The sequence below is a fragment of the Chanodichthys erythropterus genome, chromosome 6 (genome assembly GCF_024489055.1).
Source record: "Chanodichthys erythropterus isolate Z2021 chromosome 6, ASM2448905v1, whole genome shotgun sequence".
NCBI classification, from domain to species: Eukaryota; Metazoa; Chordata; class Actinopteri; order Cypriniformes; family Xenocyprididae; genus Chanodichthys; species Chanodichthys erythropterus.
In genome coordinates, this window is record NC_090226.1 from 6074786 (window position 1) to 6093187 (window position 18402).

Below are 18402 nucleotides of genomic sequence, written 5' to 3' on the forward strand. Positions count from 1 at the left end.
GAGAGGGATGGGTTTGTTTGGATTGATTTCAAATATGTCCAACAGCATAGTTCAAATTCTACTTAGAGCACCTTTAAGCTAGTCCCAGACTACAGTGCATGTTTGAGCTGTTTAAACTGAAATCACTTGCACTGACATATCTTAAAACAGTAATGTGTTTTTTTTTTTTTTTTTGTACTCTATAAAAGATACTTAAATGTACTAATTTAACTAAAGCTTACTCCTGACTTAAAGGTGCAATATGTAATATTTCTGTCAGTTAGAGGTTGCTAGAGGCCTATTCAAAACAAAGGCGTAGCTTGACGACGGCAAGTTTAAGCGCGGAATCTTGGGACATGTGGAAACAATCAGGATAGGACTCAGGAAGAAATCATGTTCATGGATGTGATTATTAACGTTACTGTAGTATGAAGCAGAGCAGAACGAGTGTTGTGGGAGCAGAACGAGGACGCTGGAGCGATTGCGCAACACACGCCTCACGAGCAGCGGAACTTTTATTATGACACAGTCGCCGGCGCCGCTTCTGCTTTTCCGGTCACGAGTATGAGGTAACACAGCTCTGTTTATTATTAGATACATTTAAGCGTGTTGAAAATTATATTATAATGTTACTCTGTGCATTCGCTCGGCGGCTGCTGTGAGACACTGTTACACACTTCAGTAAGATTGATCGATTTTAGATGGACAAAATGCTGTATTACTGTTACTAAAAATAAAGCTTCATCTGATTATGCTATTTTAGCTACTTCACAAAATAGTGTTTTTCTCTGAGGCATGGTAAAGCATGGTACCCGCAAAAAAAAATGTCCAGTTAATTGTCCAATTAATACAGATCGGCTATTCTTATTTCTAGTTACCCGAATATTAGCTTAATCGGGTAATAGCATTCAGCTTTATACATTTTAATTACACTGCAGAGGTTGTAGGTTCATGTGTTTGCTCTATTAAAACATGTACTGACCACATGCTGAAATATTTTAGACAATTAAACTTTTTTTCACTAAAAATGTGGACATACTGTATTTTATCGACATTAAACAGCAGAGATCACTTACTGTAAGACTGAACCTCTATAAGAAGCTGAAAAGCAACGGACATGAACAACTCCATTACAGCAAGAGAGAAAAGGGTCTAGACTCACACAATGAATGGATGAATTAGGAAGTAACACATTAGACAACAGGAAACATGTATTTTGTGCTGTCAGTTCTGTGAAGATGAATGTATATCATGTGACCACATATACAGCAGATCTGGGGCAAATGTACATTTTTTTGTAGACTTACAGACTCAGAAAGACGAAAGGAAGTTTTGTAAAAGTAACATTAAAATCTGCCAAAAATAACCAAACCATTAACAGACTTTAAGAAAGATTAGCTTATAATATCAAAATTAATATTCTCTCAGTGGTCACTTTATTGGGTACATTTACTCTTTGATGCATAAAAGTAGCAGACTGTCACATTCTGTTTTACTTTCATTTTCATGGACTTTTAGTTTGTTTCACTTAGTAACCTGTTGGGGAACGAACAGTTTTAGGACCCTTGACCAGATATGTTGAATGAAAGACCAGGAGTCAGAGATGCAATCAATCGAAGACATTTTACTGAAGAATAGTTTGCAGTTTCATCAGCAGAAGTCAGCTTCAGGTCTCACAAGGAGTTCGTAGGCCGCTCTGCATACATTCACATTTTCACACCAATTATACTCTAACAGAGTCTACTAACTACGTCATTACTAAGGTAAAAAGGATTCTGATTGGTTAAGAGAAGATAGCCAAGATTAGAAGTTTTCCACAGATGGTAAGAAGCGTATCTCCAGGCGTCAGGAATCTGACGTGGGACCCCTAGATTTAGGGACTGGATGTCCCTTTAGGGTCGTGAGGTGGCGTCTCTCTGTCTCCAGCTTGAACTGCCAATTGTCCAGACCTGCACAGATTATTAGCACACATACACAGATACACAGCTTCACAGCTTCTCCAAGGTTGAAGTCAACCCAGGCTCCAACTATAAACAGGAGAGTTTCTCAAAACATAAGATAACATGTTCTAGTTCTGTAGAGAATTACGTATAATATTCATCTTTATTTTTTATAGAAGTACATAGAGACAGGATAACACTGTGAAATGAGAAAATGTCACGTAGTCCAGCTACTAGGGTGACCTTTGTGACCTAGCTGTCCAGGGTGTTAGAGAAACATGGATCTATGGCTGGACATATGGTGAGAGTGTCTCCAAATGGACAGACAAAGACACAGACATCAGCAGAACTTCTGAAAAGAACATTTCAACAGCCACATAATCATTCTATGGATGTATATGAAATAAATCAAATCAGTTAATAAAAAGAGGTTACATATTGATTATTGATTATCACTCTTATTATAATCACTCATGTCAAACATTCAAAAAGGATATATATATATATATTTCCAGGAAATAGTCTTTTAATCTAAACACTTAAGGAACAGGCAGGGAAACTCAAAAACAACCATCAATATATAATCATTAAACAACATGTACAATGAAACCCTGATGTACATAACTGAAACTAGAAAGAAACATAATTATTACAATTTGTCACACATGGCAGATTATGGCTATTCACTGTAAATTATAAGAAGATTTGTTCTTTTTTACTTCCAAAAATTTCACATTTAACAATATTTCCTGTAAAATTACATGAATGTAATGCAGGTTAGATCCTCTTTTTTTTACCATATATAGGCATTTATTAACCAGTTCACATAGCTTTTTTACAGTCTTTCACAGTTAAAATTAAAAACAATTCCAAAGTAGGGCACTATATGCTAATTTTGTGAAGTTGTTTATAACATGCTGCAGTTTTTTTTATACTTTTATTGTTGACACTCAATAGTTCATTAAAAAAAAAATAGATTTAATATGTTTGATGCTTTGAATCTGTCACTGAATCTGCATCACTGAACTCTACAGATGACTTGAAGATGCTTTCAGCTACAGTTAATATATTTTACCAATATAAAATCTATTTTCTCCCAAAATCAAAATGTAAGATAAATCCTTGCCTTGGCCTGCACATCAGTATATGTATTCAATAGCTACTTATACTGTAAATATACCATTCAAATATATCATTCTTTCTGTACAAACCATTGTTATCTTTAGAGGTGCAACAAGTGAAGAAATGAAGCGGTTCATCCATGTTTTTTGGAGCACACAGAGGAAGTTAACAGAGATGTTGTTTCCACCTGGCAGGAGCTGTAGTTCACCTCTGTGAGAAGATCATCAGAACCTGCACAGATACACACTTTATTATCATGTTTCTATATCATGGAGCTCAGTTTATGCAGAACTAAACTTACTGTCAAAGTGGCAGAGACAGATGAATCCCATGAGTCCAGACAGAAATAAACCAACACCAGTGAAAACCAGCACTACTGAAAGCCACGAGACTGACAAAAGACAAAATAAGGCTTTAATACATGTTTATATCTATATCAGATATATTATGTGCAATTTTTTATTAAAATCATTTTAAATTAACAACACATCATATGATCATTAAAGGGGGATATTTCAATGTTTGTTTTAGTTTTTACAGATATTCAGAAGATCAGTTTTGTGTTGTGAGTGAATGAAGAACCTTCAGAGTGAATGTGATCAGAATGAGGAACAGCTGAAACAGAAAAGATGATGATGATGAAATCATATTAGAATAAAAACTGAACTACTTCATCATGATTACAGACATCAGTGTTTCTAGATAATCTCACTGTCAGAAAGGATTCTTCTTATTTAACATTTAACAGATTTAATATTATCTTATCAACAAAGCAAAAACACACTTACATGTTTGTGTCTGTCTGGTGGTTTGAGGAGCAGAAGCTGGACTGAAAACAGCTGATAGAATCAACAGTGTGTGATCAGATATGAGAGATATGAAAATATTAGCCTAAAATCAGTTACCAGAGACAATGATCAATTATTCAGTTTAGCTGTAATTAACTGTATAACAATATTTGACTTCTAAATCCTGTGACTGAATAATCATAATCACATAAGAAAGCTGTGAAATAAACTAAGAAAGAATCATTTTCACATTGAAGCAATTTAATGTGAAATGAGAAAATGTCTGTGTTTGTCAAGCGTGTTTTATTTTTAAAATAATCTTCACTCACAAGTTGTTTTGTCTGTCAAAGTTTCACCAGTAGAGGTCGCTGTTGAAGCTGTAAGGAGAATTCAACAATGTCACATGATGCAATTAGCTTGGAAATAAAACTCTATTCAGTTGTGCAATTAATACAGTATAGCATATAATAATAAAATATAAATATATTAAAAAACTGAAAAATGAGCTGAGCAGATTAATTTAATGTGATAAAAATGATTACAAAACATCATCTACCTATCATTAGTTTAGTCAACTCATTTAAAATAAACCGCAAACAGCAGAAATTAATATGCAAAAGTGGTTTAAATACATTGTAAAATCTGTGATGGTGTGTATGTTGAAATATAAGGTGTATGTCACACGTTTAATTAAAACAAACAAACAAATAAATAAAATAAGCTTCACCTTTTATGGCTCTTGTCAAAGCTTTAGTTGAAGAGGTCACTGTTGAGATGGAAAAAAGATATCAGCAATGGTACAATGACCATTTAGTTTGGAAATAAAACTCAAATCATTACAGCATAACATACAATAATACTGTATAACATAATATCATAAATGCTGAATCCTCTATATTGAGATAGAGAAAGTTATTAACTTGTTTTTGTGGGAGTTGTCAAAGTTTGACAAATAAAAGTAGTTTTAAAGGTGCCATCGAATATTTTTTTACAAGATATAATATAAGTCTAAGGTGTCCCCTGAATGTGTCTGTGAAGTTTCATCTCAAAATACCCCATAGATTTTTTTAAATTAATTTTTTTAACTGCCTATTTTGGGGCATCATTAAATATGAGCCGATTTATGCTGTGCGGCCCCTTTAAATCACAGCTAATATAACCCTCAAATTGATCTTTACAAAGTGTTCGTCATGCATGCGCCGGATTATGTGAGTATTGTATACTGTTATATTGTTTACATTTGATTCTGAATGAGTTTGAGGCTGTGCTCTGCGGCTAACGGCTAATGCTACACTGTTGGAGAGATTTATAAAGAATGAAGTTGTGTTTATGAATTATACAGGCTGCAAGTGTTTAAAAATGAAAATAGCAACGACTCTCGTCTCCGTGAATACAGTAATAAACGATGGTAACTTTAACCACATTTAACATTTAACATTAGCAACATGCTATGAAACATTTAGAAAGACAATTTACAAATATCAGTAAAAATATCATGTTATCATGGATCATGTCAGTTATTATTGCTCCATCTGCCATTTTTCGCTATTGTTCTTGCTTGCTTACCTAGTCTGGTGATTCAGCTGTGCACATCCATGTACTGAACTCTTGTTATTCAACTATGCCAAGATAAATTCAATTTTTCATTCGTGGGCACCTTTAAAGTAACTTGTTTTTGAGAAAAGTGTTTTACTGTTGTATATAGATCAGCTATTTCATTCAGTGTAAGAAGATTTCACAGATCTCTGTACTGATTCAGTAACAGCATCACACAACTGTTGTTTCTGAATTCATGATGATACTGACCTACAGTGAGTCCCACTGTTACCACAGGATTATGATTAACCTTATTCAACTCTTTATAAATAGTATCTATCCAGAAGTGGCTTATAGATAGGGTGACCAGATTTCTCATGGTGGAATACGGGACGAGTGCGCAATATGACCATGATATAAGAAATTTTATTTCACTATATTATATATATAAATATATATATCTATATATATATATATATATATATATATATATATATATATATATATACTGCCCTCCAAGAGTTTGAAAACACCCCTGGAAAAGTCTGGTTTTGGACGATATCAGCATAAATCCTTATAATTTTTTGGTGCAAATACATTACAGTAACTTGACATTATCCAGCAATAATAATTTTCATGTGTTCATTTCATTTCATTACATAATAATGGCAGTATATACATGTCAAAGTCAGACTTGCCCCTTTGCCAGCTGTGATGCCTGGTTACTGGTTTAAACTTGGCCCAGGTTTGTAAAAGATTTTTGGGTCAGCACACCTTAATAGCTTCAATAATTGATTGCCAATTAAGTTTAGAATACAATGAAATAATTAGAACCCAGTTTAGGTCAGATAGCTGCTAATGCTGGATATTTTGATGAATCAAAAATTTAAGTTTTTTTCTATGTATAAACTGTTTATGTAATAAAATGTGTTTTTATAATTTGTGTTGTCCCTTACCAGTGCAAAATTATCACAAATTAAAAAGGATTCATGCCAATATTGTCCAAAACCCCACTTTTCTAGGGCGTTTCCAAACTTTTGGAGGGCAGTGTAGATATAAATATTTGTTATATATTGTTATATAAAAAGAAATTTACAAACAAGTTACAAACAATACAACAAATACGACAGAGATTAAACTTGTTTTTTCACATTTGAATATACTGACACATATTTAATTAGGCTACTGTCCCTTTAAGACCGAATCCATGGATGTAATATAGGCTACTGACACATTTCCTGTTTTTACCCACCTGTTTACGTCCACTTAACCGACTGTATTTACGTGAGATACTCCACACGATGGACATTTTGAAAAACTATGTGTGCATTTGACCATTCAGGCGCGAGGAGAACTGATCGCGCGAAAGAGAGAGAGAGAGTGCGTGAGAGAGAGGCTTCTGGTCTGTGTTATTCAGCGTGATTCCGCCTATCCCGCCTTCACTAATCGATAACGAATTGTGATTGAATGGTAACTTTGTTCTATGACGAATTGATTAGGCTGTTCTTGTGTGACAGAACTCCATCACCCAGTTGAAAGATGAAATACGGGACAAAACATTATTTTTTTCTTAATAAGTCGGGACACTAAAAATAGAGCTGAAATACGGGACTGTCCCGGGAAAAAACGGGACGTCTGGTCACCCTACTTATAGATGTAATACAGAGATACAGTCATATCATTCAGCTTTTCTCATATTTTTTGTTGTTGTATATAAATCAAACTGGCTTAAGATTTCTACAGGTGTCTCTGATTAAAAAAAGGAAAAGAAAAAAAATACCACAGTAAAAAGTCCTCACCTCTGATGGTTTGTGTGTCACTGCGCGGTGATCTGATCTCAGGTTCAGTGTTGAGTGAATAATCACAGCTCAGACTGTTCACTGATCGTGTGAAGAGTTCACCAGGAGTTAAATAAAACACACAAAGAAGTTTCCTCTGAGAGTGCAGAAGATCATCCTCAGTGTAGAGACTACAGGTGAAATCAGCTCTGACTGGATCTGGTATTTCACAGGCTATGTTGATCTGGACTCCATCGTCACCAACACTGATGAAGGGTTTCTGAAGTGAACCTGTTTAGGTCAGATAATCCATAATTAATAATAATAATAATAAAATAAACTTAAAAAACAAACATTTCAATAACAGTTTCCAAACCAGAAGAACAGCAGTGAAATATGTGGCAGCAGGAGAATGAGATGATGGTTTATCAGTCGTGTGATTGTATATGGAGTTTAACAGTTGATCAGGTGATTTTACAGCTGCCCATCTGAACACTTCAGCACATTTACATGCATCATTTTCCATGGTTTAGTTTAACCTTTAACCAAATTTAAACTCATAGCCTACATGTCTTTACAACAGCACCCAACTACACAATGAATGGTACAAATGTAGGCCATGAGGGGTTTGTATTAATTTCATTTATGAAAAAAATCTGTTTTATTTATTTATTATTTTCCATAACTGCACTATGGAAGCTTGTTTCCGCCACAAAAAAAATAATTGCAACTTTTTGTCTTACAATTGTGACTAAATAACACTAGTTTATATCCTCACAATTCTAAGAAAAAAGAAATCAGAATTGTGAAATAAAAAGTTGCAATTACTTTCCAATTTTTTTTTTCCATGTCAGAAACAAGCTTCATTACTGCACTTTTTCAATCACGTAACACCTAGAATTATGTTCATATGAACGTGCAGATATAAATACAGTGTATATTCCAAATAAGGTTGTTTACATGATCAAGTCCAATTAATACAGGCATTACAGGCTTATAGTTGGGGTATGTATTTTTCAACAATGCTGTTGGACATTGTTGATATTTGAAATCAACCCAAAACCCACCCTCTAATCCTAACCACCCTGCTCTGAGTCAGTCTCAAACCCCTGCCCGTCAGCGGCTGGCATGTGAGGTGCACTAACAATGACGCTAAACACCACATTCTCTAGTGGTCGTCAGTGTGCAGTGGTTTACCTGCTCAACTCTCACTATCTGGCCTCTGTTACACACGCAATGCGAGTGGATGTCTGATGTCTGTCAACAAAACGCTTTACGAAAAAATAAAACGATGATGAACGAACGACAAGGAAGAACAAAAAATGAACGTACAGAACACAAGAGTAAATACAAACAATTGTTTGTTGTTTGTCGCCAACAGCACAGCAGCTCCAGACAATCAATGACACTCAAACCCAGTGTTACTCACATGTGAAGCAGAATCAAGGTTCATATGTTGTAGGTTCATGTGTTTGCTCAGTTCTAATAAAACATGTTCTGATCACACATGATGAATTATTTTAGGCAATTAAAGTTTTTTCATTAAATATGTGAACATACTGTATTTTATCTGCATTAAACAGCAGAGATCATTTACTGTAAGACTGAACCTCTATAAGAAGCTGAAAAGTAATGAAGATGAACAACTCAGTGAGAGAAAAGAGACGAGACTCACACAGTGTGTGAATTAGGAATCAACACATTAGACCACAGGAAACATTTAATAGTTTGTGCAGTCAGTTCTATGAAGATGAACGTACATCATGTGACCACATGGACAGCACATCTGGGGCAAATGTAACATTTTTATAAGATCACAGACTGGGAAAGACAAAAGGTAGTTTTGTAAAAAACAAAAAAATAATGACTTTATTCAACAATATCCTCTCTTCTGTGTCATTCTCCTACACTGTTTACATTCAGCACTTCCAGGTTTAACATCAGAACACGGACACCAAATATCTGTTATTTTTATTTTGTTTTTGTGCACAAAAAGTATTGTCATCGCTTCATAAAATTAAGTTTGAAACACTGCAGTCACGTCGACCTTTCTGGACCTTGACAGTGGTGGTTAAATTGCTATCTATAGAGAAGACAGATACCTCTCAGATTTCATCAAAAATATCTTAATTTGTGTTCTGAAGAAAGTCTTACAGGTTTGGAATGGCATGAGGGTAAGTAATTATTGACAAAATTTTCATCTTTGGGTGAACTAACCCTTTAATCACAATCCCATAAAGCCTTTAACCATATTCATTTCTTTCCTATATTTAGTAAATTTGATCTTTCAGTGTTTTATTATACAGCTTATTGAAGGGTCTTAATAAAGAGTATCCATCCAGAAGTGCCTTAAAGATGTAATACACAAATACAGTCGTATCATTCAGCTTTTCTCATATTTTTTGTTTGTTTGAATTTTTCTTGTATTGATCAAACTTTCATAATATTCTAATGACCTTCATAAATCAAACTGGCTTGAGAATTCTACAGGTGTCTCTGATTAAAACTGTAAAAAAAAAAATGATTACAGTAAAAGTCCTCACCTCTGATGGAGTATGTGTCACTGCGCGGTGATCTGATCTCAGGTTCAGTGTTGAGTGAATAATCACAGCTCAGTCTGTTCACTGATCGTGTGAAGAGTTCACCAGGAGTTAAATAAAACACACAAAAACGTTCTCCAGACTGTTTCCTCTGAGAGTGCAGAAGATCATCCTCAGTGTAGAGATTACAGGTGAAATCAGCTCTGACTGAAAGTGGTATTTCACATGATATGATGGGATGGACATCATCACTATTATAACTGAAGAAGGGTTTCTGAAGTGAACCTGTTTAGGTCAGATAATCCATAATTAATAATAATAATAATAATAATAATAAACATTGCAATAACAGTTTTCAAACCAGAAGCACAGCAGTAAAATATCTCACCTAGAACTGTCACATGGCATCAGGAGAATCAGATGGATTATTAATGTCTTGTTAGTTTATTGTGTAAAAGCAGTTAATGTTGATTGATATATTTGATTTTCCATCTTTTGGTTTAACAAATTTAAACTCATATGTCTTTGCAACAGCACCAAATTACACAATGACTGGAAAATGTTGGCCATGTAGGATTTGCATATTAATTTAATTTATGAAAAAAAATTTTTTTTTTAATTGATCATTTTTGAAAATTTGAAGCTTGTTTCTGCTACATAATAAACAAATTAAAATGGTAATTGCAACTTTTTATCTCACAATTCTAAGAAAAAAAATTGAAAAAGTTGCAGTTATTTCAGTAACATGCAGAATTATGTTCATATGAATGTGCAGATATAAATAAATACTAAATTCAGTGGATATTCCAAATAAGGTGTTTACATGATCAAGTCCAATTAATATATGCATTACTCAGGTAATTGTAATCAGTTAATGTTTTTTTCATGATGAAATAAAACTAATATGCCTTAAACAGAGTTTGTAGGTTCATGCGTTTGCTTAGTTCTGATCACACACGCGGAAACATTTTTGACAATTAAACATTTTTTTTCATTAAAAATGTAAACATACTGTATTTTATCTGCATTAAACAGCAGAGATCACTTACTGTAAGACTGAACCTCTATAAGAAGCTGAAAAGAAACGAAGATGAACAACTCCATTACAGCGAGTGAGAAAAGAGACGAGACTCACACAGTGTGTGGATTAAAGTTACACATTAGACCACAGGAAACATTTAATACTTTGTGCAGTCAGTTCTATGAAGATGAACGTACATCATGTGACCACATAGACAGCACATCTGGGGCAAATGTAACATTTTTTTTATAAGTTCACAGACTGGGATAGACAAAAGGTAGTTTTGTAAAAGTACACTCTAAAAATGAGTTTGTGTCATGCTGTATGCAGGCGGACCATTGAAGACAGAAGAACCAGGATCAAAAATCTAATTATAACTCCAAAAACAGGCAGACAGGTTGAGCAAACACATGTAAAACAACAGCAAATGAACAAAGAGTGCAGGCAAGGGTGCAGCTTAAAGAGCTCATGAATTGAGAAATCAACTTTTCCTTGAGCTTTTGATATATAAGAGGAAGTTTCAGAACTGAAAACACTTGACACCAGGCCCAGCAAACGACTGATCCTGGAATGTGCCTATCTTCGTAGATATGAAGATAGACAATCAGGAGCGGTTTTACGATATGGACTTGAAAGTAATGTGATAATGTCAGTAACTGTGTTAATTCTAATGCCTGATCTGATATAATGATTCATGTAAAGTCAGATGTTCTTCATGGTTCATTTAATGGGTAATGGGTTCATTTATGGTATTTCATTTTCACAGGAATACTAGCTTGTTTTTACCTCATACATTTGTTAATGTATGAGGTTAGAGTACTACACTTGTGTTTACACAATACATCCTTTGAATGAAGAAATACAGCATATTTTAATCTCGTTTAACAAACATTTTAGAAATAAATATTTAACAATTAAAAGTTTTAATCCATGTTTTATCAACTGTTCTCTGTTATCTATTTTCAACAAAAATGGTGCTGGTTCTTGTGCCAGTTCTTAAATCAATGCAAAAACTTTTTACTCTCAGTGAAAAAGGGGTTGAAGCTATTAATTTTGCTTTCTAAAGGGCTTTTCACACTTAATAGTTGTCAGGGTCACTGACTGGACAAACGTGATATGTTCCAAGTTTATCCTAAATGGACCTTCCAGACTATTAAGGTAAGAATGAAATGTCTCTTCATCACTCCGATCGTCACATTTTCCCAAAAATGCTGAAACTACTGTTTATACAGCACACAGTGTTTCTGTGACTGTCTAAAGCAAGTGAATATGACAAGTGGTGTTCACTGTAAATGATGTCCAGCTCCAGCTCCTCCTCTCTGGATGTAATAGTGAGGTTTAGGGATAGGGTTATGGTTAGATTGTGGCTGGACCTTCAAACTCCACCCATTACATCCAGAGAGGGGAAGCCGGACATCAAGCTCCACCCATTGGCTCTAGTTGTAACATTCTAACACTACATTAATTCAGAAAGCACAAGTTTGGCACCGCAATGCGAAAACACTGCAAAAACTGTGCTAGCCCTACAGAGAAGGGGTTTATAAAGACTAACCCAGGGTTAACCACAGTGTTGAAAAGCCCTTAAATGCACCAGATATCGGACATGCCCTCCAACATGGACATAGATTCACCCCTCATAGTCTCACAAAATCCTGTGGGAATCATTGTACATAAACACCACTGACCCTTGCAAACACCTCCAAAACACACTTCTTCAGCCAGCATCCATTATAAAACACTCGGCAGACATTAATTTTCTTTAGAAATATATTGAAATTATGTTTGTGCAAAAACATTTTTTCATTCTTAATTCAGCTTATTGAATCCCAAACACTTCTAGTATTGAGCCAGAGAAAATCTGTGGTCACAGAGGTCACAATGCACTACACACCAAACACTAAATGATTAATGATTTGTAAGCAAGTAAAGATACTTTATTTATAATGAATACATAATGAAACTTGAAGCTCATCAGTGCATCTTCACCAAGCTGTAGACTTGATCTGCTGCGTTTGACTGAACTGGTTTGTCAGGGATCGTGCAGTACAGGTGGTAAACATTCTTAAAGAAGAAGAAATAAAGATTAAAAAGACAGACAATATAAATGTGTTTGTATATTCTGTTCATGAATGACGTCTCATTTGGTTATGTGACGGCGCTACACCAGGGTTGGGGGGGGCTATAGCCCATGTTTAGCCCCCTCAAGCAGTTGAAATGATAAAGAAGACAAGAGTGCAGGTAGGAAGTGACACGCTCATTTTTTCCAAGCGCAGCGAGATGAAAAAACTATGCCACAAGCGCACCACAGGTCATGTGGCAAGAACCAACTGATCAGCTTTGGCCTTTCTGTAACAAAACATCGAAAGCTCATCCGAGATGGACGAACACCTGATCCTAGCTGTACAGGATGGGTTTTTATTTAACATCTCCATAAATATATCTAGTAGTAGAGCTAATGCAAGGGATAGAAATTAATTTATCCTTTGCTGAAACGTTTTCATCTTCATGGCTCATAGCAACGGCAGACACCACATGTTTTTAGATGCGACATGTGAATATTTTATCACTCTCCAGTGCTGAAGTCATTCACCTTTGCATGTAAAAGTTTTTTTTGTTGTTGTCTTGTGGTCACTTGTATTAAGCATATCTATTTCTTTGAATATGCCTATTCTTTGGCCAAATATAATTTAAAATATAATATTTGAATTTATTTATGAAGTACTGTAACTCTGATGTCATGAATATCGATTATTTTCTTAGCACCCCCATATTGGTCTAGCCCCCCCCAAAGATTGACACTTGTAATTTTAAAAGCTTTACAGCCTCTCATTACTGCTACTTTTATTGTACAGTGTAAACATTATGTAAAATATCTCATTTTGGCATAAATTAGTCTGTTCCTATATGAGAAGATGTGGCTAATAATGCTGATCTGCTGATCTGGTGTTTTTAACTGACACAAAGCTTCATGCTATCTGAGATCATTTACTGACAATGATGTTCTCTTACCCACAGATATGGGCTGAGATGGGGCTGGTACATAAGTGATCAGAGAATATGTCTCTGCAGGTCCAGAACTCTAAATAAAAAACATTAAGAATTATTAAGGTCATGTCCATTTCAGCCATTCATACTCATTATGGTATTATAAATATTTATTTGTGATGTTAAATATTATTTAGTGATAAATATGTATTAGTGATAATATTTTAGTGATTGAAAAGATTAATTGCAATACTCACCATACCAATTCCTTGACTGGGCACATCTGATGATACTGATCTCATTTTATTGCTAAGAATCAAATATTGATCTTTATGGCATCTTTTCATGCATGTATATATCAGATAAGGTGATAAACATTTGCACATACAGCTCATAGACTACAAAAATACATTTTGTTTTGTTTTTTGCAAAAAAAATAATAAATAAAATAAAACCTACAATTAGGGTTATTATATTTAATAACCCTAATTAACCTTAATTAATTAGGGTTATGAAAACTGAAATTAAAACCATAAAAAACTAAATAAAACTTACGGGTTTCTTCTTTTTTTACCTAGAAAACAATGAGCTACTGTATCATGTTCAATTTTTACTCCTCTACAGCATTTTGTTGTTTTAATGATAAAGTCACATGATCATTTCTATATTGAACAGCATGGAGTGAACAATTATAAACTTTACTTACTTGCAAACCGACACAGACAGATGAATCCAGTAAGAATGACACCAACACCAGTGGAAACCAGAACTATAAACCATGTTTCTGTGTCAAAACAAAACCAACACTTTAATAATCCATGTTTATGTGCATTATGATGATTAACATGAGTGTTTTAGATACATCAGTCCACCTGACAATTGATGTGATTGTAGATTTATTTTACTTTTGTTGTGTGCATGGAAAGAAATAAATGTTCTACAGAGATTTGAAAGAGAATGCAATAGTCAAATCATTTCAGATATGCAAGAAAAAGATTTAGAATAAACCTCTGTGTAGTGGTGTGAGTGGATGATCTTTAGGATCAGCTGTTGAAGTGTGAACACTAGAAACTCCTGAAACAGAAAGAACTCAAATTATATAATACATGATGGATATAAACAGTTTCAGTGTTTGGAGTCACTGTAAAAAGAATGTTCATTATATGGCGTTCTACTGATATTTATGAACGTTACCAGTTCTGGTGGATGTTGAGGTTTCAGTGGTGGAACTGACAGCTGTTGTTGCTGAAATCGAAATGGTAAAAAAGAGCTATGAATTACAATAAACACTATGAGAGAAAACTTTTATTGTCAGATACACTAAACTTTACTCACACGTTTTTGTCTTTGTTTTTTGAGTGGACGCTGCTGATGAAACTGCAGAAAGAACATCTTAAATTGATTTTAAATTAAAAATGGTCTTTACAAAGACTGGCATAAATCTTAACATTATACTGAACTAAACACTGTTAAAACAATGATAACAGATAATTGGAAAGTGGATTATCTTTTTTTATTATGCATATATACACTCTAAAAAATGACCGTAATTTTAACAGTAAAAGACTGTAAAAATGCTACGGTGAAAAACTGTTAATTGGTTTACAGAAAGTTTCCGTACTATATACGGTGAATAACTGTAATAGATCTAACGGTACATTTAATGTAATTTTACGGTAAAATACCGTTAAATTAACAGTTTTTGGAAGTGAAAAATAACAATTCATTGTAAAATTTACAGTGAAAAAACGTAAATTGACATTCCCACAATGCCCTGCGTGACACTTCACATTTGATATATTTTCATTTAAATAACTCTGTTTCTTCTTAGTTTTTCTCATTTTTTTCTAATCTGTTATGTACATTAGGGTTTTATGTTACATCTAATGTTGTTAAATTAATGTTTATTGCATTTTTAAAATTTCATGCATATTACCATGATGGTGTTTAGTGTGTGTGTGAATGACACTGTGTGCACCTTTATTAGTCCTCCTCAGCTTGTGGAAAATCTGCTTGAGCTTTGATTCATTATTTGAATCTTATCACCACTGTGTTTGGTGACTGTCAGTGTATTATTAAGGTACAAAACAGATATTAGTACTTCATTAGGTTGGTAAATTAACATTATATCAGTTAATGAAATATGTTATTTTACCGTAAATTTAACAGATTTCTTTTTTACGTTGCTACTGTATTTTTTACGGTAAAGTTCTGGCAACTACAGCTGCCGTTTTTTTACCGTAAATTTTACTGGGATTTTTTTTACAGTGTATGTAAAAATACACTAAAATAGGCAAACATATTAGGTGAAACATGCAATGTTCATCCAGTATTACTGGAGCAAAACAATATTGCCATTTGCTTGACAATTTGGCTTCTACAGTAAATACACCATGTCCTGACATACTTCTGATATTTGGCAGAGTAGAGGTTACAATAGAAACCGCAGAAAAAAAAAACACAGTTATAATAAATAGAATGTTTGAAAAAAATATTTAAATTCATAACTCATAAAACAATTCATAATCTATTAGCAACCATGTTGAAAAAAGCAGCACAATCATGAGCCTCGTCTTTTTGAATTCTCTGTGTACTTCCTGCTTATCTTCAGAGACTAAAACTATGTTTTGTATTATTTGCTCTTCCATTTATGTAAAAGACATTCTTCACCATCCTGTTCATTTTATTGCCATTGTGTAAAAATCATAAATAATCAAGTCATAATTAATAAGCATATTTCAGAAAGACATTTTAACTGAAATATTTCTGACTTCAACATTTATTTGACATTAACATGTTAATTTTTGTAAAGTCACAGAGTTCAAAAGCTGCTGCAGAACAGAATGACTCCATCAGCCTCCATAGATGCGTCTGACACTGTCTGTCTCTCTGACGTCTAAACCACATGATCAACACAACACAACTTCCTTCCTGACTAAATGTATCAGACTGTTAATTTGCCAAATCCACGCTGTGGTTAAACGTTTTTCTGAAAAGGACCTACAAGTTATTCAGTGTAAGATGTACTGATTCAGTAACAGCATCACACAACTGTTGTTTCTGCCTTCATGATGATACTGACCTACAGTGAATCCCACTGTTATCACAGGATTATGATTAACCTTATTCAACTCTTTCTTATCTTTAGTATATTTGATCTTTCAGTGTTTTATTATACAGCTTATTGAATGGGTCTTTATAAATATTATCCATCCAGAAGTGCACTATATGTAATACAGATACCATATCATTCAGCTTTTCTCATCGTTTTTTTGTGTCTATAATAACTTTTTTATTAATCAAACTTTCATAATATTCTAATGACCTTCATAAATCAAACTGGCTTGAGAATTCTACAGGTGTCTCTGATTAAAACTGTAAAAAAATGATTCCAGTAAAAAGTCCTCACCTCTGATGGTGTATGTGTCACTGCGCGGTGATCTGATCTCAGGTTCAGTGTTGAGTGAATAATCACAGCTCAGCTGTCTGCTCACTGATCGTGTGAAGAGTTCACCATGAGTTAAATAAAACATACAAAAACGTTCTCCAGACTGTTTCCTCTGAGAGTGCAGAAGATCATCCTCAGTGTAGAGACTACAGGTGAAATCAGCTCTGACTAGATCTGGTATTTCACAGGCTATGTTGATCTGGACTCCATCGCCACTAACACTGATGAAGGGTTTCTGAAGTGAACCTGTTTAAGTCAAATAATCCATAATTAATAATAATAATAAAATAGATTAAAATAAACATTGCAATAACAGTTTCTAAACCAGAAGAACAGCAGTGAAATTTGTGGCAGCAGGAGAACAATGTGATTGTATTTTGTGTTTAACAGTTGATCATGTGATTTTACAGCTGCCCATCTGAACACTTCAGCACGTTTACATGCATCATTTTCCATGGTTTAGTTTAACCTTTAAACTAATTTAAACTCATAGCCTACGTGTTTGCAATGAATGGTAAAATGTAGGCCATGAGGGGTATTCATTTCATTTATGGGAAAAAAAAAAACTGTTTTGTTTAATATTTCTGATAACTGCACTATTGTTTGGGCACAGAATAAAAATATTAAAATGGTAATTGCAACTTTTTATCTCACAATTCAGACTTTCTTTAATTTGCGAGTTTATATCTCACAATTCTTAGAAAAAAAATAACATTGTGAATCATGAATTGAGAAATAAAAAGTTGCAATTACCTTTTTAACTTTTTATTCTATGTCAGAAACAAGCTTCAACTCTACACTTTCTCAATCAAGTAACACCCAGAATTCCATTCAAATGAACATGTAGATATAAATAAAGTGGATATTTCAAATAAAGTGTTTACATGATCAAGTCCAATTAACATAGGCGTTCATATTTCTAGTTATACCCAAATATTGGCTTAATCTGGTAATTGCAATCAGTTTAAAATAAAATTTTCATGATGAAGTAATATGCCCTAAACAGAGAGGTTGTAGGTTTGTGTATTTTTAAAAAAATTCTACTAAAACATGTACTGATCACACAAGCTGAAATATTTTTGACAATTAAACGTTTCACTAAAAATGTAAACGTACTGTATTTTATATGAGATCACTTACTGTTAGACTGAACCTCTATAAGAAGCTGAAAAGCAATGAAGATGAACAACTCCATTACAGCGAGTGAGAAAAGAGACGATACTCACACAATGGATGAATTAGGAAGTAACACATTAGACCACAGG

General features: G+C 33.9%; 1 protein-coding gene across 3 annotated transcripts in view; it reads right to left on the reverse strand.

Annotated features, from left to right (window-relative positions):
- Window positions 1–18399, reverse strand: part of LOC137021439 (uncharacterized) — a 61133-nt gene extending 42734 nt beyond the window's left edge. Inside the window, exons 1-10 of one of the 3 annotated variants that reach the window (XM_067387868.1) lie at window positions 18278–18399; window positions 17099–17383; window positions 15025–15081; window positions 14884–14934; window positions 14698–14763; window positions 14396–14473; window positions 14245–14263; window positions 13947–13998; window positions 13714–13783; window positions 12060–12765 (exon numbers count right to left, since the gene is read on the reverse strand). In XM_067387868.1, the coding sequence (XP_067243969.1) occupies window positions 12734–12765; window positions 13714–13783; window positions 13947–13998; window positions 14245–14263; window positions 14396–14473; window positions 14698–14763; window positions 14884–14934; window positions 15025–15081; window positions 17099–17383; window positions 18278–18332 (765 nt within the window). In that variant the 5' untranslated portion in view covers window positions 18333–18399 and the 3' untranslated portion in view covers window positions 12060–12733. Of the gene's footprint in view, window positions 1–12059; window positions 12766–13713; window positions 13784–13946; window positions 13999–14244; window positions 14264–14395; window positions 14474–14697; window positions 14764–14883; window positions 14935–15024; window positions 15082–17098; window positions 17384–18277 lie in introns of those variants that run through there. The other 2 variants (XM_067387866.1, XM_067387865.1) reach the window with 2 other exon arrangements.
- Window positions 18400–18402: the final 3 nt, after the last annotated feature.